Genomic DNA, 25,172 nt, shown 5'->3' with positions numbered 1-25,172 from the left:
AAATAATTTGAATGTTTTGCCCTGTGTGCTGCATTTGCGGTATTACTGCTGTACGACATACAAAATTAGGATGTTTGTAATAATGTAGCTTCCTTAGTTTGCAATACCGAATTAAAAAGGTAACGTTTTAAGTGTTCGTTTATCATGTAAATTTAAAATATATACCTGCAATAACCTGACGTAGTGCTTTTTAAAAAATGAAATCTTTATGTTTGGTTAGCAACATATGCTAACCTTGTAGTATCAAGAGTTCGACAAACAAGGCTCCGCTGCCGATATTTGTATAGTACAAAATTTTATCGTTTTCTGTGCACTATGTTAAAAGGTACAGACGCGTATCAAGACAATTGGTCCACACCCTCTATATGTCTTGATACGCGTCTGTAACTTTCAAGTTAATAGATACTGAACGATAAAATTTCGTATCATGTAAATATCGGGGGACATTGTTTGGCATACTCTGTGATACAACCAGATTAACAGTATTGCCAATTCAATATAAAGTTATATATATATATATTTTTTTTTCAAACGGCACTATGTCGAGTTAGTTACATATTTCAAATCTACATGTTAAACGAAGACTTAATCACAATACCAAACTTATTCATTGTTGCAAACTAAGGACGCTAAAGTATCACAAACATCGAAAAAGAACAACATTTTGGAGAGTTCTACAGCAGTAATGACGGAAGTGAGGTGGACGGGGTAATCCACATTCAAAATACTGACGTATATCAAACAAGCAGAAACGAAGTCACACGAAATAAAAAAATTGACTCTTTTCAAAGTACTTTATTTAGAAGAAGTGTTTAGATAAGTATTACATCCAATTACGTAGGTGGTTTTTAATAAACATGAAGCCGTTTACGGAAATTTGATATTTTAAATTATTCCGTAGATATGAAAGATCGTTCATTTTTAAATCTAATCTTTCTTGATCTTTATATATGATAAGTCATCTGAAAGAAATTTTTCTACAAAATGGTTGTAACACTAAATATATCAATAAGGCAATAACAAAATGCCTAAAATGCCTTAAGAAGCAGAATTACGGAAGAAAAACAAAAGTTCATACTGCTTATTCCCAATACCTCGAATAAAATTTAAAGATTAATTGCAGAATTTTTGTGACTATTCTTGAATAAATTAGCGGACCTTAAGCCACGCATCGGAATTTCAACACTGTCCCATATTGGGTAGAAGCAGGGAGTTGTATACGAGGAATTACGAGCTCTCCGCTGGTCTATATGGTAGAAGCATAGAAGCATACACGAGGAATTAGGAACTTCCCCATTGGCTAGTGCGTGGTCCCGGGTTCGATTCTTGGTGGAAGAGCATTAAGAATTGCATGAATTACGGTGGTTCGAATTCCATTTTAAACTGTTGGTCGAAGCCTCATATAGACTCCGTGCTGAAAAGAAATTTAAACAAGAAAAAAATAAAGAATCATTCCGTTAATTGCTTCGTTAAGTTTTTTTTGGGGGGGGGGGGGAGCGGGAGCTGCAGGTAAGAACCAGTTCGAAAGTTTAAAGGTAGACGTTGCTAGGACATGGCAGGTGAATTTAAGTGCAGTAGTTTGCCTAATTCGTAATGCTTTCCTTTCTTTTATTTTTTGGTCTTTCTTGAGTGTTCACTGAAATTACTTGCCGCCTCCAAAAGCTATAGATGTCACTGAAACTCTTTCCACTGGAAGCATTGCTACCACATTCTCATCTAAAATTTTGATTCAACAGTCGTCATCATGCTTTACTTTCTCTTTCTCTCTCTCTATCTCTCTGTGAAACATTGTGTTTCTTTTGTCTTATGGGAATCCATTACTATTTTGCATTTAGCATCTATTAACTTTATGCATAACATTATGGCTATGTTATATCTTCTTCTTTTACCACTAATTCAGTGCCACGGTTAATTTAGAAAAAAAATTCAACGTTCTGAGATGCAAGCGAAGTCGCGATTATAAACACCATGATGATATAATACTTGTTATAAAATAATTAATATTGACACTCATTGCATAACTTTATCAGCTACAGTAAATACTTTAAATTCTGTAGTTGGTGAGTAAGCAAACCTAATAATGTTTTACATGTCTTTCGAAGAACCAAATCCTTTTGGAAATTGCAAGGGGAGCAATCGCCACCCGCTTGCCCCTGCTGTGGACGCACATGGAGTTTTGTTAATAAAATACTACTATTACTATAAATGCCTATCGCGCTCTATTTCATGTTCATTCCACTCAACACCATGGACCATTTTCTTCGCCAACATTTGAACCTAATTTTGAATATTGACTTTTAATGAATATGTTTTTTAGCCCAAATGTTTTCCTATATAATATCCTATATTTAGGTCTAGAACTTTTTAATAGAACGTCAAATCTGTTCTCTGATGTAAAGACTTGCACGGTACCAACCAAAATAATCGTTATTAAATCACTTCTTTCCTTTGTAGCTTCGACAGTTCAACGAAATAAATATATCTGAAGATGGCGAAGGATTGGAAACCAGATTTAGACAGATGTGGGCTCTTCAAGGAGATGGGATACCTGAATAAACCATATGTTTCGCCTACTTCAAGTAAGTACTATGTAAAAAATTAAAGAAAGTTAAGTCCGAATATATGATAAGTTTCTATAGCTTTTTTTTTTTTTCTTTTGGTAAGGTAAGTATAGGTAAATGGAACTAGATTGTTTGCATTACGGGAAGAAGAAAGGAACTTCTTTTGGTGTATTGGTCGTGAAGGCGCGATATTTAATATGCGTTTTTCTTTTTGTTTGTTTGTTTTCTTTATGCGTATATAAGAAAATGCGAACGTCATTTATTCACTTGCATGTATTCAGTAGCATTATTTCAGGTTTTGCTTGGGAGCGGGAGGAGGGACAAAGGGCATTTCTTAGGTCGTTTCTTGTCTCTTGGTATTCAGTCAAGGAATTGATTTTGTCTATATTGCCCAGACAGAAAATACAGGTGGTGTACAGGCGCCTGTAAAACATGCATAAACAGGCATATTTTTACAGGCGCCTGAAAATGGAACACTTTTAAACGCATGAGACAGGTATCGATTTTTTCACGATCATTGCATGTTCATTTCATGGAAACAGGTAGTTTTCATGTTGATAGGGTTGCGACCTTGCAACGTGAAAAATGCGTGTAAACAACATGTTGAGAGTGGAAAGACATGTACGTAACCGGCATATTCCATGTAGTTGACATACGTTACCTCATGAGGATCTGACGACAGCTGCTTTTCATTTGATGAGAATGTAATTGACATGTTAAATACATGTGAAATACAGGTGTTAGCGAATTAGTGGGCGTGTTAGCGGAATATATATGTAAAGTACATCGCATTAAGTACTATACATGTGTCAGGACCTTGCATATGTGCATGACAAACTGGAGACTTGTTGCCTGAATATTACATGTTTCCTACACCTGTAACATTAATTATTCACTCCAATCAACCTTGTTCATGGCATGCACCAGTTTAACCCATTTATTGGCAATCATGATTATTGCGTTTTCCGTTTACTTGCACATTGCCTGTACATTGCATATAGGTGGGCTCACACTTCGCATGTACACGGAAATAATACAGGCAATGTATTCAGATGTAATCCCATGCATTATACATGTGTCAGGACCTTCCATAGCGAATGTCGAATTGGAGACTTGTGCCTGAATATTGCATGTCTCCTATGCCTATAACGTGAATGTTTAGCTCCAATCCACCTTGTTCACCACACGTATCTATTTAATCCATTTATTGGCAATCATGATTATTGCATGTTCCCGTTCACCTGTACATTGCCTTTACACTGCACGCACGGGAGTTACACACTTCGCATGTACACGAAAATGATAAATGTAAAATAACATATTCTACATTATGCGTTTACCATGCTATACGCTAATACATGATATTTACATGTAATGCGAACGTCACACATGTATATTACATGTTGATAAACAGGTACCTTCCTTGTACTTTTCATTCTTACTGTATTGCGAATATTATCAACAATCCATTCAAGGTACTTTACATGCACATATTCCCTCCATTTACTTGCATGTGAGTGACTACGTGTACATTGCATGTTCTCATTTTAATGTACAGGCTCTGTACAACGCACGTTTCCGTGCAAAATTTCCAATAGAAGTTTATACTTTTTCGACATGCATATCACCTGAAGACAATGTGCCTTAATATTTTCTTTACATGTTTTTTCGCCGAAACAGGCGCCTGTATAATGCCTGTCAAAATCTGACAGGCTTTTACAGGCAGTTCCATGTACAAAACATTGCATGTTTCCTCAAAAATTTTCATAGTAGTGGTCATAATTTCTTCTTGCAATATGTTCAGCCCACTTCCAATTAATGATCGTATCCATCACTCCTGTTATCTTTCTGATATGTATGATTCTTTTCCTACTTTTACGACTAGCCAATCGAAACGTAATAAATCAAATTCTATCAAATCATTTAGGTTGTGTGGGGGAAGAAACATGGACACATACATACATAAGATATATTTTTTTAAAGTGCTCTTTCCTTTAGTTTCGCCATAGTCGAAAAAAAAAAAAAATAATGCTAATACACTCGTCTGTCGTTTTAATGAACTAAAAGGGGATAGTACTGGTCTGATGTTTTTTAGTTTAAAATAACGACCTTCAAACTGAATCGGCTTTCCCAGACCGGCCCAGACGACTGAATCGGCGGTCATGTTTATCCCGTTGGCTATGAAGTCATTTAAATCGAGGTCCTTGAAACGGAGGTTGTTTTCATTTACATGAATATTAATATACGTGACAATATCTAAAGTGCGCGCGCGCGTGTGTGTGTCTATGAATATTATTTATCAGAAATCTTGATAAACTATTATTTTACTAGTAATATTATTACTTAATAGTAGTAGAAGTAGTATTGCATAAGACATTTCAAATAAGGAATTGAGATGAACGATTTTACCAACAGTACACACTGAAGGATCACGAATTATAACTTCTTAAGGATTCGATCGATCCTCGATATCTCAGCATATATAGAAAGTATTTTCTGAAGAAAATCTAAAAAGTTTTAAGTTTCGCTTCGAAGTTTATTCTTTCATAAGCTCTTCTGTCTTTCTGAAGTATTTACGGTAATTTGGACGTAATGACGAAAGTAGGATCGTTATCCACTATTTTAAATACTTTTTGATTTTTTTAAAAATCTAGAGTCGATTTTTTTTTTTAATTTATTTTTTTAATCTAGAGCCGAGGTGCAAAAGCTATTCAAAATTGGCTTTAGACTTAACCATTAGCATTAAGTTGCCTAATGTATGGACCAAGACATGACGTACTTTTGCACCAGTACTTCTGGTATAATTTATTTATTCTGGGTTCCAAAGAGATGTGGTAGAAAATACATACAGAACTTACAATTGTTTTGTGTTAACTTTTAAGCATAATGGAAAACAGAATTGCATATTTTGCCTACATTTTCGTAACAAGAAACTTGAAACAATAAATATGTAGATCAAAGGTAATAAAGGTAAGGTAACATGTTTATGAAATAATATACTGGCCGTGCTTTCTTTACTTAGAAGCCAGTGGTGACTCCAGTAGAAACGTATCTGGAATGGGGAAAATAGGGCAAGTAACCCGAGCGCCAGTGTCAGAGGGACCCAAAATGCCATGCCATGCCGGAGAAAATATTGAATAGGATCCACATTCTCCTTCGTGCGTGTCAGTGTGCTCAATAATACCACTTTCACAACTATTGGATTCTCGTATAGGGTCCTTTAGTTGAACACACTCGATTGAATTACGTTCTTTGATTCCCGCTTGTCGACCTCTACAACGTCCGAACACACTCAACACTGCAGTAACGTAGCAGTCTGTCTAATTTTGTTCACGCTGTGCTGATGGCAACCATTCAAAACCAACTTATTTTCTTTATTATTACTTGTCTCCTCCATTTTCCTTTCTTCTTTTTTTATTTTTACTTTTATCTGAAACGTGCCAATTACATTCCCTGTTGGTATGTGCAACGCAGAGCTGCAGTTTATCTTCAACTCAATTGTCTTCCATGAAACTGTCTCAATAATACTCACAGCAAGCGGTAGACCAGTGAACATCAACGTGGACATGTTTTTTTCTGTTTAAAAAAAATTACATTGCTTACGAAAGATTGATTTTATCAATTCCGCATTGGATCAAAACACGTTTTCTTCATTAAAAAAAGTTTAGAGGACAAACATAGGATAAACATATCCTTAGGTTAACTCATTAGTTTTTTTTTTTAAATACTAAAACAATTTCTTATTAAATAGACATTACTCCTATGAGGAATAATACAGTGTAGTATAAATTATTGATAAGCGGTTACGATGAATGAAATAGAGTCGATGTGAAAAAGGAACATACTGGATATAGGGACAACAGAGTGCAGCACTTCTACTTACCGTAATCGGTATACTTTGGCCCATTTTTTTTTTTTTTTTTTTTTTTATTTATTTTCAAAATTCCCATTCTAACATCTAAGATTAGAGAGGTAATTTAATGACATTTCCCCTTGTTAAAGTGCAATCCTTTGGCTTTCTTTGAAAGCAGTAAAGACTCAATGTGACCAAGAGTGATGATTGTAGTTCCAATTTTTTGATGCCATGCAAGATTTTTCATGATTGAGCTAACTTTAGCCCATTTGTCAAAATTACTAATTAATGCACGAAAGTATTATTGTAGCACTGTATTTAAGAAGCAGAAGAGAAGAACGGGGTATTATATACACAGTGGTGAAATTAACAATGTTTTTTACTCAATTTCAATCGAACGAGAAATATCATATGATGAAAATATTTGTATTCCATTTGGGTGAAAACGAAACATCTATAACAGAACGCTACAAATTTTTGAATACTTAGCTTAAAATACAGGTATTACAAACTTATGGGTGAAATCACTTTGTTCAATTTAGAGGCAAACAAAAATATCGTTCAATGAAAATCTCTTTAAGTGGATGAAGACTTAACATCCGAAAACAAGAGCACCATATTCTTCATTGCGATAGAGTACTTTATCGGTACCATACTGCTCAGTTTTAGGAAGAAAATTCTTGCAATTTACGCACTGAATAATATCCTGTTTTAGAAGCTAGTTGAGAGAGTAATCTTCCTTATTACATCTCACCGTTTGTACACCGTTTCATCCTTAATATTGGGCCATTACCAACACAGAAAATATGGGCTAATGTTGCCCCAAAAATTGGGCCAGTGTTACCCCATGCAATTAAACGCTTAATAGTTCGTGCGTAATTGAACAAACATTTAAGGCATTAGCTTATCAATATTCGCTAATAAACGTGTTTTTATATTCTACTTACTTGTGCATTCAGGATATGTCACTTTAATGCAATGAACAAAAGTTGTGGAACTTGAAATATGATAAATGTTTACTTCTAACAATTGTTAGCATTTTGCTTCCTACGTTCTGAAAACAAATCACTAGCGCCAATATTCATGTGTTCTCAATGTTGTAATACTTCGATCCACAACTTTCCTTACTGGTAGAAACTATAATAACCATGTGAAAAGAAATCAAATTTTTCTCTTTCTCTGGGCCAAAGTTGCCTTTAAAGGGTCAAAGTATACCCAGTTTACGGTACGTAAATGTCAGTAAATTCATACCCTCATAAAACTATTCTCGTGAAAGATTACAAGAAACATAATACTTTGTTCTTTACTTGATATAAATGTCAAATATACCGCAACGCTACTCTTAGCAAAAAATATAAACATATACAGATTCTTAATATCACTTACTATAAATCAGTGGCGACTCCGGAGTTCTACAAGAGGAAGACACATTGGCGGTGGCAGTAAAACCGACTACATCTTCATCCCGATCTTGAGAGTCCACTTATTTTTCACTTCGAAGGCATTCTTTAAAAATTTTGATGAGAGGCACAAATATTACAGAAAAAATAACAAGCGAATTTGGTCTTGCATAATCATGTCTTACAAACTGAAGGTATGTCTTACATTCAGAACTACTGAACTTAATTTCAAATAATTTACTCAGCTCAAAGAATTCGAGATATTAAAGAAGTGGAAAATAATTCATGTTGCCAACACCGTTTAACCTACTTTTTTTTTTTATTTGAATTTGTCAATCGACCCTGTGAAAATCATTCGATTACATATTACCCTTTAACACATATATTATTAGTAGCAGTGTAATTTTAAAAATATATAATTAATAACAGTGTAATTTTAGAAATAAAACTAAGGAATGATGAAAATTTAACTAGTTCAATTTTTTGTATGTTTATAAAAATAATAATCAATATTACTATTATTATTATTATTTATAGCAAAATGGATTCGTTCTGCGTATCGTGGATTGCAGATGTTACCTGAATATCCCAAAACTAAAACTGCATTACAAGATTGTTATATCGACAGATCACCTTTCAAACGTCTGTTTGAGAACGAGGGATTGAGTGATATGACGAAATTTTACAGACGACTTAAGTAAATACTTTTTTCTCTTGTATTATTCCAATTTCCGTACCGATTTGTTGTAGCATTTTTTAATTTTTTTTTCTAGAGATACAATATTGTTAAGTATAAATTATATTTTGATGTGTCCTAATTGGACAACTTTGGTTAAATTTAGAGGCTACTAAACGCACTCAACGAATGAACTGATCTTGTTAGCATTCGGATAGCAAATACATATAATTCATAGATATTATAGGAACTGTAAATGTGCAGTAGGATATACCGGGTGTTAATGAACTCCGACACTCTGTAAGAGGTGATTGCTCACATCAAAATCGTAATAATAAATACTGTATGGATCTGTAAGGACAAGTAAATAGCTTCAAAGCTAGGGATGTCCAAAAGCGTGGAAACATTGCATTGCAACATGCGCTATTTCGAACAACATAAAACATGGAGTGGTCTATATCAGTGTAAAGGAACTAATATATACACCATTCAAAAATGCGTATTTTAACAACATACAATACATTTGCAAGGGATATTCTTAGACATATTCCCAATAGAATTCTCAGCTATACTCTGACTTAAAGGTAGGTTCAAAATAGACAAAAGGTAAGCCTTGAAAGCAATGAATATGTAATGCGTCGGCAGCAAGTCGTAAATCTTAGGGACCAGTAGCTCCAGTTTCTTGTGTTCGGAATAAGGCATGCTGCAAATTGTGTTGTTTCACTGTATATTCCAGTTTATTAGTTTTGAGTACTTTGGACCCGCCTTGAAATCACAGTATATCTAAGAATTCAGTTGGGAGCTTATCTGGGAATCATGGTCTGTAGGGTCATAAAATATCAGACACTATAAGGGAATTAATATTATTTGTTAATGTTGTGTCTATATTGACGCATAAGTTCGACATAGGTGCACCGATTTTAATTATTTTCTTTCTTTCTTTGAAAAAGTAATCTTTTCTTGTAGTCTCACGTAAAATTCATAAGGATCTAACATAGTGGCGTAACTAAAGGCTTGGAGGCCTCCCCGCAAACAGCGTGGAGTGGGGCCCCTTCTCTACGTCCCACTTCACGATTTGGAGGCCCTCTGATGCTTGGGCCCCCCGCAATGCGGGGTCTGCTGGGACCTTATTTATGCCCCTGATCTAACAATAATCTTCAGAGCTAGACTATGAAACTCATATGTTAATATCGTAATTAACCGACTTCATTATATACATGTTGAAGTATAACTTCAACGTAAATGTACCGCTTTTGATTACTTTAAAAAAAAAAAAAAAAAACTTTCAAAGTACAATTTCTAACATATTCCATATGCATTTTATCATGAATTAATGAAAGTCTTAGGAATTAGAGGATGAAATTCTTCAACAGAAAATAGTGTTAATATCGTGTGTATGTTGATCTATAATTCCGTAGACTTATAATTCCGAACCCCCTCCGAAATCCCTACTTTTTCCGTAAATTCAGTCTAATTTTAGGGGTGATTGTACAACTTTTAATATAATTCCTGCATACTTACCTATAATATCTAACTGAAAACATTAGTTTATGTTCGGCTTCAAGAACTCACTCTAAACCAGAAAATAATAACTCTTAAAAAAAAAGCAATATTAATCGACTTTAAGAAAAGCGCTAAAATAATAATAAACAGAGAATAATAAAAGCGCTAAAAATAGAAAATAATAATAATAGGAAAAACCCTTAAAAGCAGAAAAAATAATTACCATTATCTTAGAAAAAGGTTTTGAATTCTGTGCCAAAGCAAACAAATTAATAACTAGTAGATATAAAATTAGTTTCAATGATAGCCTAATTTTATGAGGCGTTAATTTGGCTTAGCACAGACATCAATTTTTTTTAAAAAAAAATAGGTAATGATAAGGAATTATTTTCTGCTTTCAAGAGATTTATTATTATTATTATTATTATTATTATTATTATTATTATTATTTCTGCTTTTAAGTACTTTTATTATTATCTACTTTTTAACGCTTTTATTGGTCAGTTAATATTGCTTTTTAAAAGAAGTTCTTATTTTCAGCAACACTGTGTTTTTTAATAGTTAATTTTTGTAAAGAAATTACGACTTTTAAAAATCCGTTTCATAAACCTTATATTATATAATTTTAGCAGGTAACCCCGAAATATGATTTCAGACCTCTGTTCTATAAGTTTTGTTTTGTTTCTCCTTCTCTTAGGCACCCTTTTTTAGTCTGAAAAATATTCTATTATATCCGATATAATCAGAAATAAAATTTAATAGCCTTTTTGTAACATTATTTGCAATTTAATACTATTTTATATATAATTAATAGTAATTTCATTGTTTGTTTACTGATGTCAAGCGTTCCTTTTCTGCGATGATGCTATATGAGACGTGGTAGAGCTCGAACCACCGTAATGTGTTCAAATTTCAATCCTCTTCTATGAGGAATTGAACCCTGCACCACTTGTACGAAACGCGCGCGTGCTTTTTTGTTAATTAATGAGCTAGAAGTGAGGCACTTGTGTTCATGGTCTTTCCATTAATCTTTTTCAATATTCTACTTAATTCAGTAGGAGAAGGACATGAACACAGAAACTTTCAAGGATTGTTAAAAACTCTCCTGCTCTTTAGAGAGAGACTCGAACCGGAAGTACTTCGTCACTGTGAACTTAACGACTCACAATCAGACTGCTGGAATACATCACACCGGTTACCACTAGACCAACAAAAGAGGACTCTACTATCACGAGATATTTTTAATGAGGAACAGAACGAGAAAAAATGGTATACTTGTAGTATTTTGAGAGTCCATTATTCGGTATTTGAATAAATAATCCATATTCAAGTAATAATTCGAATAATTGTTCGTTATTCGAATATTTTTTTTCGAGTTATTAATCAATATTCAAATAGTTGGTAGAATTATTATCTATTGCAGGAATATTGTTCGAATTATTATTTATGATTCGAATAATTATTTGCTTTTCGAATAATTGTTCGAATTATTAATCAATATTCAAATAGTTGGTCGAATAATTATCCATGATTCTGAATAATTATTTGTTATTCGAATAATTGTTCGAATTATTAATCAATATTTTAATAATTGGTTGAATTATTATCCATTATTCGAATAATTATTTGTTATTCGAATGATTGAAGACTTTGGGGCAAAAATCTGTCAAGTCCAAAAAGTGAAAGTGTGAAGGATATAGCTTCACAAGGGTTTCTCGTCATCCGATTTTCTTCAAACTTGGCACATATATACTAGACAGAAAATAAATCGACACATATTTTTTTGTTTCTTCCAAAAATAGGTTCAGGTGGGGGGGGGGGGGGCAAAGCGGCCCCGTAGTTGCCAAATAGTCACTGATTGGTGGTTGTATCTATTGAGCCTTTTTCTCAGAATCACAATATCTACAACATATCACGGTTTCAAGCAGTTCCACCGAAATAAAGAGTACCGTTACCTTCTGTTCCTTTTTTTTTTTTAAGTGTCCCTGTAGTGGTCAAACGGTCATTGGTTGATGGCTGCGTCTGTGGAACTTTTTTCAGCATTACAATATCTACAACATGTCACTTCAAGCAAATCCACCGAAATCCAGAATACCGTTACCTTCAGCACTTTTTTTTTTTTTTTTTTTTTTTTAAGTGGTCGAGTAGTGGCCAAATGGTCAGTGATTGATAGTTGTTCAAATTGAGACTTTTTCTCAGGATCACAATATCTACGACATATCACGGTTTCAATTAATTCCACCGAAATCCAGAATAATGTTATCTTCTGCTGTTTTCAAAAATTTGGCCCTATAGTGGCCAAACGGGCAATGGTTGGTGGTTGTGCTTATTGAGACTTTTTCTCAGGATCACAACATCTACAAAATTTTTATTGAAATCCAGAATATCACTATCTTCGGCTGTTTTCAAAAAAGTGGCCTCGTAGTGGCCAAACAATCAGTGATTGGTAGTTACGCCCATTAAATTTTTTTCTCAGTATCACAATATCTACAACATATTAAAGTTTCAGTCATTTTTACCGAAATCCGGAATGTAGTTGTCTTCGGCTGTTTCTAAAAAAGTGGCCAAACGGTCAGTGATTTGTGGTTGTGTCCGTTGAGATTTTTCTTAGGAATACCATATCTACAACATATTATGGTTTGAAGTAATTCCACTGAAATCCAATTTCTGTAAGGATTGTGCGGGGTCCTTTGTCATTTCGAAGGGAGCATTGCCTCTGAAACCCTTTTCTCGCAAAAACGACAAAACCCGTATTTCCTATTTTGAAGTTATCTTTGCATCGGCAGAGTTTCGTTTCTTTAAAGTTGCCCTTTTAATCAAGGGGACCATTTCTTGAAAAGGGGCCCTTTGCCCCCTGAACCTATTTTTCGAAAGAAACAAAAAATACGTGTCGATTTATTTTCTGTCTAGTACATATGTGCCAAGTTTGAAGAAAATCGGATGTCGAGAAACCCTTGTGAAGCTGTGTTCTTTGCACTTTCGCTTTTTGGACTTGACGGTTTTTGCCCAAAGTCTTCAGTTGTTCGAATTATTAATCAGTATTCAAATAGTTGGTCGAAGTTTATGCATTTGATTATTCGCATAATGAATAATTGAAAAATCCATTATTAGAGTGTTCGAATAATTAATTATTCGAATTTGAACAGCATTAGGCTGATATAATTACAAGATCTGTCTGTAGCGGGTTCGAATATCCCTCAGTTCATGAAAGTTATTAATTGTTCTTTTACTATTCATTTCTCATCATTTCCTTTAGCCTGAAGGGCACAATCGGCGAAGGTACAGTATGTATGTACAACGCAAAAATTTGTACAACTCAAATAATTTTGCACATGCTAGAGCCAGCACAAGTGTAAAATGTTCTCTTAACAGCAACCTCAGAAGAATGATCGAGAATCACATATTATAACACTATACATTTCATACTTCTTAATATTCATTTTTGAATACAATGTCAAATATTTAAAGGCGTTTTAGTTACCTGTTATATCTGAAAGCATTTGAAAGCATGTAAAATTATTTGTGTTAGCAGTATGGAAGTAAAATAAATATAAGAGTAACGAATAATGTCGAAATGTGCGATATACTACATCAGGATACTACTAATACTTCAATATGTTACTACTATGAATGGTTGGACTCCCTCGTAGTTAAATTTCATTCTCGCCCTTATTGGAAAATGAAATCTTTAAGTTTTACGTCCCATGTTTATGCCGAGGGATTTCATGAACTGTTACTTTTTGTTATTATTGGACGAAAGCTATTATAAATTTTACAAATTATCAAATTTAAACTAAACTAATATATATATATATATATTCTTCAAGGCTGATTTTAGGAATTGAAACCTTGTTCTGATTCTTAGATTCCTTCTTCCAAGTTTCATGTTCAGCCTTATGCATGAGTGGATTGGGTTAAGATGACAGTCAGGACAGTCGCATTCACCCAAAAGAGCGCTATAGGCTCGAAAAGGTTGAGAACCACTGGTTTACATCAACGTATCACAAAGCTTCGGTGCTGAATAGAGAGTTTATACTCCTAAAACAATCAACAAATAAACATACAATGTAAGATTTTGATTTATAGAAATCTGGTTGAAACGGATTCTGCCCCTGCATTACATCCAGTTGTATGTTAAAATCCTAAAACAAAATAACGACACTGATTTGGTTCAACTTTGATCCGGTATTTTGTTCTCGATTTATAACTTTGCGTGTTGTCCAACAAATTTGGAGGGTTATAGCGCCGGAAAGAAACATTTATACACCCAAGTTGGTCTATATGTTTTGTATTATCTTAATGTCAAAAATCAAACGTTGTCGGTATTGATTTGACACACTTTGAATATACAATATTACAGGGCTCATAGCGAGTCACTTTTTTCAAGTTGGTCACTAAAAGTTACTTTTCTTCAAATTTGTCACTAAAAGCTACTTTTTTTTTTGAGAGGTAAAGTGACTTTTTCGTGTGATTTATGTCTTGCATTGGCAGTTTTCTAAGAAAAATATTATAAAAATAAATGGAAAAATGCAGAAACTTGTTACACATTACTCTTCTGAAAGCTTCAGTACTTGCTGCCACATGTGAAACAGTCAGCTTTATTCTCACTTCAGCTTTTATTCTTTCTAAAGCACAGTAGATGGTTGGTGGATGCTTAAGCTCTCAGGGGGAGGGGGTTGAGAACCCTTCTGTGTCTATTCTTTCTTCTATCACAATAGTCTTTTAGTTTTCTCTCGTAATAGTTAACGCTCCGTTCAACGTTGTGTGTGTGTTTGTGTGGTTCATCATGTTCGTCTTGTGTTATGCTTTTTGTATGTTTTTCTTAAAAGTAGGTGATGAACGCTCTCAATGCTAAGTTGAATATAATGTCTGTGATGAAGAAATTCGGAAATAGGCCAGAACTGATTCCACTTACTCAGAAGCTTCTTACATCTGCTAAGTCTGCTTACCGTAACTACAAAGCATACTTAGAAAACCTAAGAAAGGAGGAAGCTTAAAGAAGAAAATATGAAACAAAACAACAAACAAAGAGAGAGGTGATGGAGAAATTGAGAAAGGAAAAAGGGGCATGATGAGATTTTGGTCACTTTTTCGTGTGCTTTTGGTCACTTTTCAACTATTTACAAGAAACCAGACCGCTATGAACCCTGATATTATTATTTTATTATTTGACATTGGTAGCTTATAATTATTATATTTCTCCAACAGGTTAGAAGAAAAAAAGAAATTCATATCAAACAAACCATGGATGCCACCAAGTGAGACAAAACCAATAACATCTACAGGAAGTCATTTCGGGACGTTTTCTGGCAAAATAGCAGGTAATTAGATTCTTTCCATACTTTCACCGATTGCAATTTATGTGAGAGGACGTTACTTCACAGGGATGAACATGGGCTGTAGGTTTCTGAAAAGAAAGTTTGTGAAAAACTTACTGGGAACAGAAAAACAAACAAATTGGTGAAGAGAGAAGCTAAGTACAAAGTGCAGAACTTCACAGTACAATGTGTATGTATAAAGAATATTCAAATTGAGACACAAAATGGGAAAGAGATGACGGTCGAATGAAAAATAAAATATGGGGTACGTGGAATTTTAGTTTGAAAATTCAAGAGAAAGGCATCGAGAAGAAGTCTTTGAGCAGACCAAAACAATTCAAATCAGGTCCTTAAAGAAATAAGTAATAACAATCCTAGATTGAATTGGCACATGATAAGAGCTGAGGGCTTTGGTTTTAGCGATGATAAACTTTAGGGAACCTTAACGTTCATGGTACTGAGAGAATCAAGTAATGCCATTCGCTTACTATTCAGGAGAGCTTTTAGTCGAGTCAGTCAATGTTCAAATCTAATTTTGATAAAAATGTAAAAATCATTAAGGTAAGTGCAAAGGGGCGCTTACTGCAATTAGGTAGCAGCATATTTCTCATATTATTCCAATGTCCGTGAGTTTGACAATGTTCACAATAATTCAGATAATTTAAAAAATGAAGGTTGGAACTTTGTCCAAAGACAATTTGAATCGATTATCAGATGTTTGACCGAGCACTTTTTATATTTTATTTAGTCCGTTACTGAGAATGCTTAAAACTGGAAACTTATTACTGAGGTGTGAAATAATCCTCTCAAAGCATGTCCAAGAGTACACAAAGTCACTTACCTTCACATTAAGAAAAGTCCACATATATAAAAGATAATGTACTCGTATTGTGTTATCTTCTTTCTCTCATTTTCACTTCATCCTTCGTATTGGCTTTTATTCACTAACCTGAAAAATCTCAACTATGTGAATATTTCTCAAACCAGAGAAATTACTACAATCTGTCTCATTATACTGCCCCATCCAATTCATTTTAGATGTGATAATTCTATATTCAAATGTTTATTTTTACCTAGTGAGTAAAAGTCTGTAAAATAGCTACTTCTGCACCGTAATGTAGTATTACAGTATATTTGATTCCAGGAGGCGATTTTTTCCGGTGACCCATTTCATATTTATAAAATAAGATACTAGAAGCAAAAATCGCTCCCTCTCCGTCTTCCTTGGAATTAACTATATGGACGCCCATGTCTGAAATATATAACAAAAGGGGATCATATCAATAGATAAATCAATAACAAACAACAGGAAACAGATTACCGAAACTTCTTTACATGTGTCACTTATCCGTCCAGCCGGGAGATAAAATATCTCGAGAAAACTTGATCAATCATCACTAAATTTGATCAGAATATAGAGAGTCAAAAGTTAGGAATCGAGTTCGATTTTAGAACCGGAGGTTGTAGAAATTAATTATTTCCAGTTTTAACGTTGGTCACTGTAGAGCAAAAATAGTAATAAATAGAGAGATGCAATTTTCTGCAAATCGACTAAGCGTCCTAAATATAAATTACGTTCCTATCTTTCTGTCTCTACTAAAACAGGAAATGGTTGAAATCCATTACAACTTCGGATTTCAATATGATTACATATAAAGGTAATCAAAAAAGTTCTGTCGCTTTTTTTGTGGAGGTCTGTGTTCAATTGGCCCTTACACCGTGAGTTGAATGCGAATGGAGGTAAGGCGAAGGTTAGTTGTTGGTGTGGGTATATTCAACATACTACCTAGTTGTGGCAGTTCAGTTACACCGTGAACTTGCGTAAGGACAGAATGAATATAGGACCTCCACAGAGCGTCATAAGAGCCTGTATGCTGTACGAGTTCAAACTAGAGTCAAACCCGCTGTAGCGAGGTGGAAGATATGCCAGGGCTTGGGTGAGGGTGTCGAGACTACGCAGACAGTGCAGCGGTGGTTTAACAAGTTTAAGGACAGTGACGAAACACTCGAAGAAGCACCGCGTGCCGGAAGACCAACACATGTAAAAAATGAAGATCAAGCAGCAATTGATGCGAACAGTGGAACTGGGACTACAATTCAGTGTGAGTGGAGAAACCATTCGCCAGCACTTAAGCATTACAATTGGGTCGATGTTTCCCACATAATGTGACTCCGGGCCAGAAGGCAACGCGAGCAAACACCTGTGTTTCTTTGCTGTCTCGTCTGAGAAAAGAGCCATTCCTGGACAAGGTGTTGACATGTGATGAGAAGTGGGTCCACGAAGCTCCAGGGCAGTGCTATCAACAGTTGAGCCGTGTTCAAGAAAAATTCAAAACTCTGGAGCCAGCACTTCTGAATCGCAAAAGAGTCCTCCTGATACAGGACAACGCTAAGCCCTACGTGGTTAGAATGATCCGGAATACCATTCTACGCCTTGGATGAGAAACACTATTGCATCCGCCATACTCCCCGGATATTGCACCGTCCGAATATCACCTGTTCCATTCCTTGGATAATGACCTTAGAGGACGCCAGTTCAAATCCCCAGTAGAGGTGCAAACTGCACTTGATATCTTCTTCGCTTCACGGCTTACCAAGTTCTGCCGCGATGGAATCCTGGCCTTCCAGAAAGTTGGCAGAAGGTCGTCGATGCTGATGGGGACTATTTTTGATGTTTCAGGTACGTCTTATATGACATTTCGATGTTCGAAGGTGGTGGGTGAAAAAACGACAGAACTTTCTTGGTTACCCTTATAAAACAAGAACAATAACAGGTAGTGAGAAATGGCTTTTTAAGCGATTAAACGTTCTAAGAATAGATTTAATATTCTCTCTTAACCCTCTATTCAAACCGAAAGTAGCACGAATCAACCACTTCGGGTATTAACATTGATCATTATGGAGTAAAAATGGTAACATATAGCGAGAAGTAGTTTTCTACAATCAGTTTAGCGTCCCAAGGATATATATTCTATCTCGTCTCTAATATTTGTATTAAAACAGGAAGAGGCAGAAACTTTACTTCCGGTTTTAACGTTGATCATCATAAAATAAAACGCATAAATACAGAAGGTCGATCTGCGTATATGTGACCAATTTTACTCCCGTATCCCTGACCTCAGAAGCGACCGAACCAAGTGGTTAAACGCGTGTGCTATACCTGGAGGTCCATTCTATCGTCTGCCAAGCGAAACTGTGTATCGTGTGCATCATGGCTCCAAAGGTGAACCGTTTTTGGAAGGGCTACGTAATTGAACTTTTCCACGCCAAATATTCGGTTTCTAAAATTCAAAAGCAGTGCAAAGAAAATGATTGTGCATTGGGTTCGACGACTATCAAGAACATAATCAAGTAGCATTAGAAAGAAGACATACCAGGTAAGCATTCACCCACTAAGGGGTCGAGGAAGCGAGCGTGTACCACAGTGACTCCACAAGTAGCTCAGAAGTTGCGGCGAATGGCCTTACAAGAAAATCCCCCTCCGCAACGTGTGATGGCAGCTCCACTCCACATACCACAGTAAACTGTTAACCGCGCCCTGAGTGGGAAATTAAACCTCCGGAGGGTCTTAAAAGTCATGAACATTACCTAAGTGCGGCCCATCGCCGTGAGAGAAAGACCCTCCGGAGGTCTCTATGAACGCCATCTATCTGGGGAAAAGTGGAAGTTTGTGGCCACACTAGATGAAGCATGGGTGTATCTATCAGATTGTGGCAAAATTCGCACGATAACTTACACTTCGCGAGATGTAAAAAGCCGTCCTGCGTTCATCCGTCATTGCAAAGCAACTTTTTCGAAAGGATTTATGGTTGTCGCCGGTTACTCTTATCAGGGCAAGTTAACAATTCGTCAGGTCCCTAAAACTGTAAAATCAACTCTGCATTCTTTCAGCAACATATACTGACCTCAATTTATACAGAAGATCTGCCTCGTTTGTATGGGCATGCCATAAAGCAAGTGTCTCTGCATATGGATAAGGCCACCTCACATACATCTCGTTCTACCCAGAACTTTCTGGAGCAGATGGAGACAGACACCGGTATTCGTGCTATTCCATTTCATGTTATACCAGTGAAATCACCAGATGCCAGTCCCATGGGTTTGTGCGGGTTTGGTCTACTGAAAAGGGCACTTTCTTCTCCTCGTGTCACTACTCTCGGGGGCCTGTGGAAAGCCTGCCGGGAGGAATGGGAGAAGATTCCACTTCCTGTACTTCGTCGTAGTCTTCTACAGTGGAAGTTACGGTGCAGGGCTATTGCCAGAACACATGGCCATCACATTAAGGCCAACCGATGGTGGTCCCATGGATTTTCATAAGGTTAGTGCTATTTCAAAATTAGACACATATACGCGGATCGACCTTCTGTATGCTAGCGAGAAACGGTGTTCTGTAATCAGTTAAACGTCCCAAGAATATATTCAGTTTCCATTCTAATCAGTCTACAAAAATCAGAAGTGACAAACCAACCACTTTCAGTTTCAATAATAATTGAGAAAATATCACACCATAAAATACCAAATTCCTTTACGTGGTGTACACGTGAGATTGCTACTTATTTTGTGGTCATATGAACTTCGTTTAGGATAGAAGGTCATAGTTGGAAAACTAAGGGAACACCGTTCTATAAAACTTCTGAATACGGGTTCATTTCTAGTATCAAATTCAACATTCATCAGTTCAAGAATTATATTTGAGCATATCTGAAATTTGGAACGTTGAATAAGTACTAAATAAACAAGTAGTAACTATTGAAGTTTATTTTAGTTGCATTTCATAGAATAAAATAGTTTACAAAACTTACATATCTTAAACTCATCTTTTTCAAGGGAATATTCAAGGCTATGCTAATTTATTTTTCGGATTCCTTTGGACTATTTATTTATTTATTTATTTATTTATTTCTACAGCAATGGATCGTGCATCGTACAAAATTCCAAAACCGAACCTTGGAAAAGAACCGAGAAATTGTATCACCAATCCAGGAAGGAAAGGCGGTCCTGGTTATGCTAATATTACTTTATCGAAATATCCAGAACATTTGTAAGTATATTTTTAAGTATTATCTGTAATTTTAAGAAAGATTTTTAAATTTCTCATTACATTTGGTATTTTTAAAGCACAGATGACAATAAACGAGTATAAGTAAAATTATCTAGTGATGAGAGGTGCGGATTTGCAGTTGGCGAGGAAGCAAATAGGAGGAACAAATGACCGAGGGCATTAAAGAGAGAAGTTTAGGAGCATAGTAGATTGTGGCGAGGAAAGTTGGAATTGTAACATTGAAAGCTACTGGAGAGGATAACAATGCATATCTCCGATATTGAATGTACCCCATTTAAGATTCCATCCAACAAAATAATACGAGTACAGAATGGTCCATACATGTGCAAACAGCTATAAGGAGCAGTCAGTTGTACGTAACCTGGTGGAAACTAATAAAAATAAGGCTCGATGTTAAACTCTGAACTCCCACACAAAAGTTATATGAAACACAAACAGATTAACTTAACCCTGACTCGTAATGTTTTTCTTTGCCAATGCACTAAAGTTCAATGAAAGAAAAGAATCACTAAGCAAGAGCATCTTAAGGAAAGATACACACCACACGTCAAGTCAATACAAAACCAAATCAAGTCCTTCCCACACTTGACCAACTCGGGCATAACAGATGCCTTCGATCAATAGCCGCTGAGAATTTACTCGTCATCTTCAAACTGAATTCTCCAGAAAAGTTGCCAAAAATATTCAAAAGCTACTAGGCAATGCAGTAGAAATGCTAGACATCTTTCCACCCCCTACGAGGATGAAGAAGTTATACTCTTCGACGACGTCTTCACTAACTTAATCATACATATATAGACCAATTTTAAGACTACCGAAAGAGCCAGCCAAACCTGTCAAAACCGTTAGTTATGTAGGTATATGATTAGTAACATGTTTGAGTTTAAAGCACAATAACATTAAATAAAAGAAACAATGATATACATGGTAGAAGATAGACCTCCAATATATGTACAATACCCAGGGTAATGATCTGTATGAAGGTGTAATTCATCCCGAAGTTCATGAAACCACGACTCAGCAGCTGCAGCAGTATGAATTAACGTACTGTCTTTTTGGAAAATTACGTCATTGTCTGAAGACAATATTGGACCGTAAATGAACGTCACCTAAGATGTTCACATAATCGCTGGTAGTAATGTTTCCTGTGAAATTGTAGCTCACGGCATCACAGAGTGCTGATATTTTCCACGGTAGGGAGAAGAAAGCACGAAACATAAGATTCTTTGGGCGTCCGTCACACAAATACTGCCTGTTGTTGGAAATAAGGTGAAGAGAGCTTATCGGACCCTATTATGCATTTGCAATCATCGGTGGCTCACTTTGCATGTTTTCGGCACCATTTTCTCTGCTTCATTCCCAACTGAATACTCTGTGGTTGCTGATTCCCATCTCAGTGAATCACACGGAGGGAAAACAGTGCACACAGGAAACCTGGCCTTGACAAACAGCAATAGTGACAAACAAAAACATCGATAGCGTTGTCGATTGTTTTGGTGACATAACACTCGTGACTTCATGATTACATGTACACTGGCAACACCTGCGTATTCCATTTTCCTATTTTATTCCATCTTCTCCAGTGCTTAATATGTTTCAAAGCCCATTTCCGATTGGAAAGTGTACTCCTATGTTATACATTGTCCAGTTGGAAGTTACTGCCCTACAGCATTGTTGGCAGTGATCAGTGGTTTGGAAATTGAACTCGAGTGCGGATGATCATTGTGCGAACTTACATTGGACTGTCATAGTAGTAGACTGTTCGAGGTACTAACTGAATTTCGTGTCACTTTTGCTGCATTCACTTTACGATCTTCCATGACGATCCTCTTTAATGCTCGACGATCCGTCACCAAGGCTTCTCTTCCGTCCATTATTAAGCCTACTCTTCACTGATGTTGTTTTACCATGAGTGTTACCATGTTTTACCTTGAACACATGTTCCTCGTGACATATCTAATACACTTCCCACCTTAGATATTCTTGCGCCAATTAATCGCGCGCCCACTATTTGGCCTTTTTGAAATTCAGAGAGGTTTCCCATTTGGCACCTCCATCCATCGTTTTGCCATCTCAACACATCCTCCGTTCTACTCCGCCTGACATTCTCGAGATCACTTAACATACCATTAACAACGATCAGGCGTTGCACACACATACTCAGTGTTACCATTTCACATTATTACATGTTGCAAACTACAAGAGTTTTCATTATTTTGATAACCATTTGATTATACTATTTGTGTGCATGAATCTCTTTATGTTACGTAATTTACATAAGCAGATTGATTGTCATTCAATTTTCTTAAGATACAAAAGCATAGAATCTAGCAGGGGCTCCGATTCGAGAGATTTGTCGACAATAGTGAAGAAGACTAACGAGATAAAAATAATATATGTGCATAACTTCTTTCAAAAATTATTGTCCATATCTATTTAGAAACATAACATTTCACTAATTTTTCAAGTTTCACAAAGTTGATTAAAATCTCAGTGTGAGGAAGCGTACTAAAACGTAGTGTGATGTTTGCCAAATAAGTAGTTGATTGAATGTATTTTCCGTTCTGCTGGCTTTCGCCAATAGGCACTTTCCCTCTCAGGAAATAAATTTAAGACGAATGTATTAACCTTCTACTACTATGGAGTCCTTTCTCGTGTTCTTAAATAATGTGAGGGTGAAAGTGAAAAATATAATCATTTAATTATTAACATTCGGTCAAGCAGCGTAAATCTTATCAACGAAACGAATAAAACGATATTTTAAAATCATAAAACCACTTCAAAGACTTGATATGTATTGGGGTAGTTCCAAAAAGTGACATTTTTATGTGTTTGAAAGAAGACTTGCTTTATTTATAAAGTTTTCGTACTTGGTATAATATATTTCTAATACACTTAAGTGATTTTTAAAACTTGGATTATCGAGTTAACATTAGATTCATCAGAGGAGGATTTTGACCCCTTTCGAAGATTAATTTGCTATACTTCCAAAAGTTTTGACCATTTTGTCATTAAATGTTACGGCATTTCGTTATTGTCAGAACTGTTACCTTTTATTCATTTTTACCCGTATACTTGAACACATGTTTGTTAGGTAGATATTTTGAATTTTATGTAGAAGCATCGTGGGTATATTTTAAATTCCTCGTTCTTATAACTGTTTTACAGTATGATACAAAATTTTGTTTCTTTTTAAAAACAGTTTCCAACTAGATCTGTGACTAATTAAGTAACAATCAGGTGAATTATGATTGCTAAATTAACAATAGAAAATAAGTCAAACTGACTCGTTCCATGAATATGGTGGTGGAATGAGGATAAAATATATTCTAAAATAGACTTTATTTATTAAAATTATATCAGAATAGAATATATTTAAAAGACAAGAGAAATATTTATGTTAATCCTTTATTTGGTACTGTTGCTGTCAAGCAACATCGCATTCTATTGCATTATCCGCATGAATTATAACTTCAGTGATCATTTAATTGGCATTATTGTTTTATACAACATTCATATACATGATTTACGGTCGCTTCTTTAGATACTTCTAATCTTCGTCAACAGGGGACAGTCAAATTTAGTATTGTAGAAGCTTTATCTCCTACGTTCCGTGAAAGTTCTTTTTTATTTTTTTTATTTGTGGTTTCTTACTCTGTAGGAAAACATTTCAACGAAACTGTTGCTAATTACTCAGAGTATTCTTCTGATATTTTACCATAATAGGGTATGGCAATGTTGCTTTGAAATAAATACCCTGTATATTGTAACCAAAGTACAAAAATACTTTAAAAATTACTAAATTATGATCAGGAAGACATGGTTCAACCATAAAAACAAACTAAATATTTTAATGGTAATGCTATCAATACCTGCCAATTAAAGGGTTAAATCAAATGTGGAATACCAAGGCCGCGTTTAGTTATAGTAGTTGTATCCCAAGCCTTTCTATCCTTGAGTAAAAACGCAGGACCTTATTTACACATGGGCCAACATGAGATATGTCTTGAAACGGCAAGTCTTCTCGAACTAGTTTACTTCATATATACTCCAACTGTAGAAATTCCAGAAATTTCGCAGCAAACATTGATATGAAGGAACAGCATTTTCTTATAACCCCTGGCGGCAAAAATGTTAAATATGACTCTGAGTAAGCGCTAAACTTATGAAAGTTCAAAGTTCCTACAGAGATCTCTTAGCTGTTGTATGTATGTAAGATTGTACAGTTATCCTGTATCTCAGTGTCTGGTGAAGCCAAACAGTTACTTGGTAAAACTGTAACACATGTTTAATTTTTAATAAAAATATATAGCTTTGCTCAGCAAATAATTAGTGTGTATTTAAGAATATATATATTCTGTGATCCGGAAGTCAGAAACGTCTTGACAGTTCTTTGGATGCAATACAGTTCATTGTTCTTCAGTATGTTAGTTAAAACTCCTAGGATACTGAGAGATTTGAACACTGACAATAATTTGAAGAGCATTCAGACGTTACATGATCAAGAACTTCAAACAGAAGACCTTAGGTTCGACATCATGGCCGGGTCAACTCCCAGTCCTTAGCCAATTCTTCAACAATGAAAATTAGATTTCAAATTAGACAAACCAAGAAGACAGCCGATCATTCCTATCATTACCCTGCAGAGGACTAAACCCATGTCATCTGCGTGTAACAAAAGGCAAACTTGGAGACCAGATATAGGACAGTTAGTTTTTCGCGAATGATTGTTCTCACTGACACACAACACACTCAAATGTCATTATGGTGTTTTGTAGTGATAAAAGAATCTTTGCCAA

The 25,172-nt window shown here is 35.4% G+C and overlaps 1 protein-coding gene across 6 annotated transcripts in view; it reads left to right on the top strand.

Annotated features, from left to right (window-relative positions):
• LOC145694003 (cilia-and flagella-associated protein 96-like) overlaps positions 1-25,172 on the top strand; it is a 101,861-nt gene that overhangs the window by 24,981 nt on the left and 51,708 nt on the right. For all 6 annotated transcript variants that reach the window (XM_081770178.1, XM_081770160.1, XM_081770151.1 and 3 more), the window contains exons 2-5: positions 2,455-2,579; positions 8,352-8,511; positions 15,202-15,314; positions 20,220-20,352. In XM_081770178.1, the coding sequence (XP_081626304.1) occupies positions 2,489-2,579; positions 8,352-8,511; positions 15,202-15,314; positions 20,220-20,352 (497 nt within the window). In that variant the 5' untranslated portion in view covers positions 2,455-2,488. The remainder of the gene's footprint in view (positions 1-2,454; positions 2,580-8,351; positions 8,512-15,201; positions 15,315-20,219; positions 20,353-25,172) is intronic.

The sequence above is a fragment of the Thermobia domestica genome, chromosome 1 (assembly GCF_964235325.1).
Source record: "Thermobia domestica chromosome 1, izTheDome1.hap1.1, whole genome shotgun sequence".
In the NCBI taxonomy this organism is placed as follows: Eukaryota; Metazoa; Arthropoda; class Insecta; order Zygentoma; family Lepismatidae; genus Thermobia; species Thermobia domestica.
This window is presented reverse-complemented; position numbering and strand designations above follow the sequence as displayed.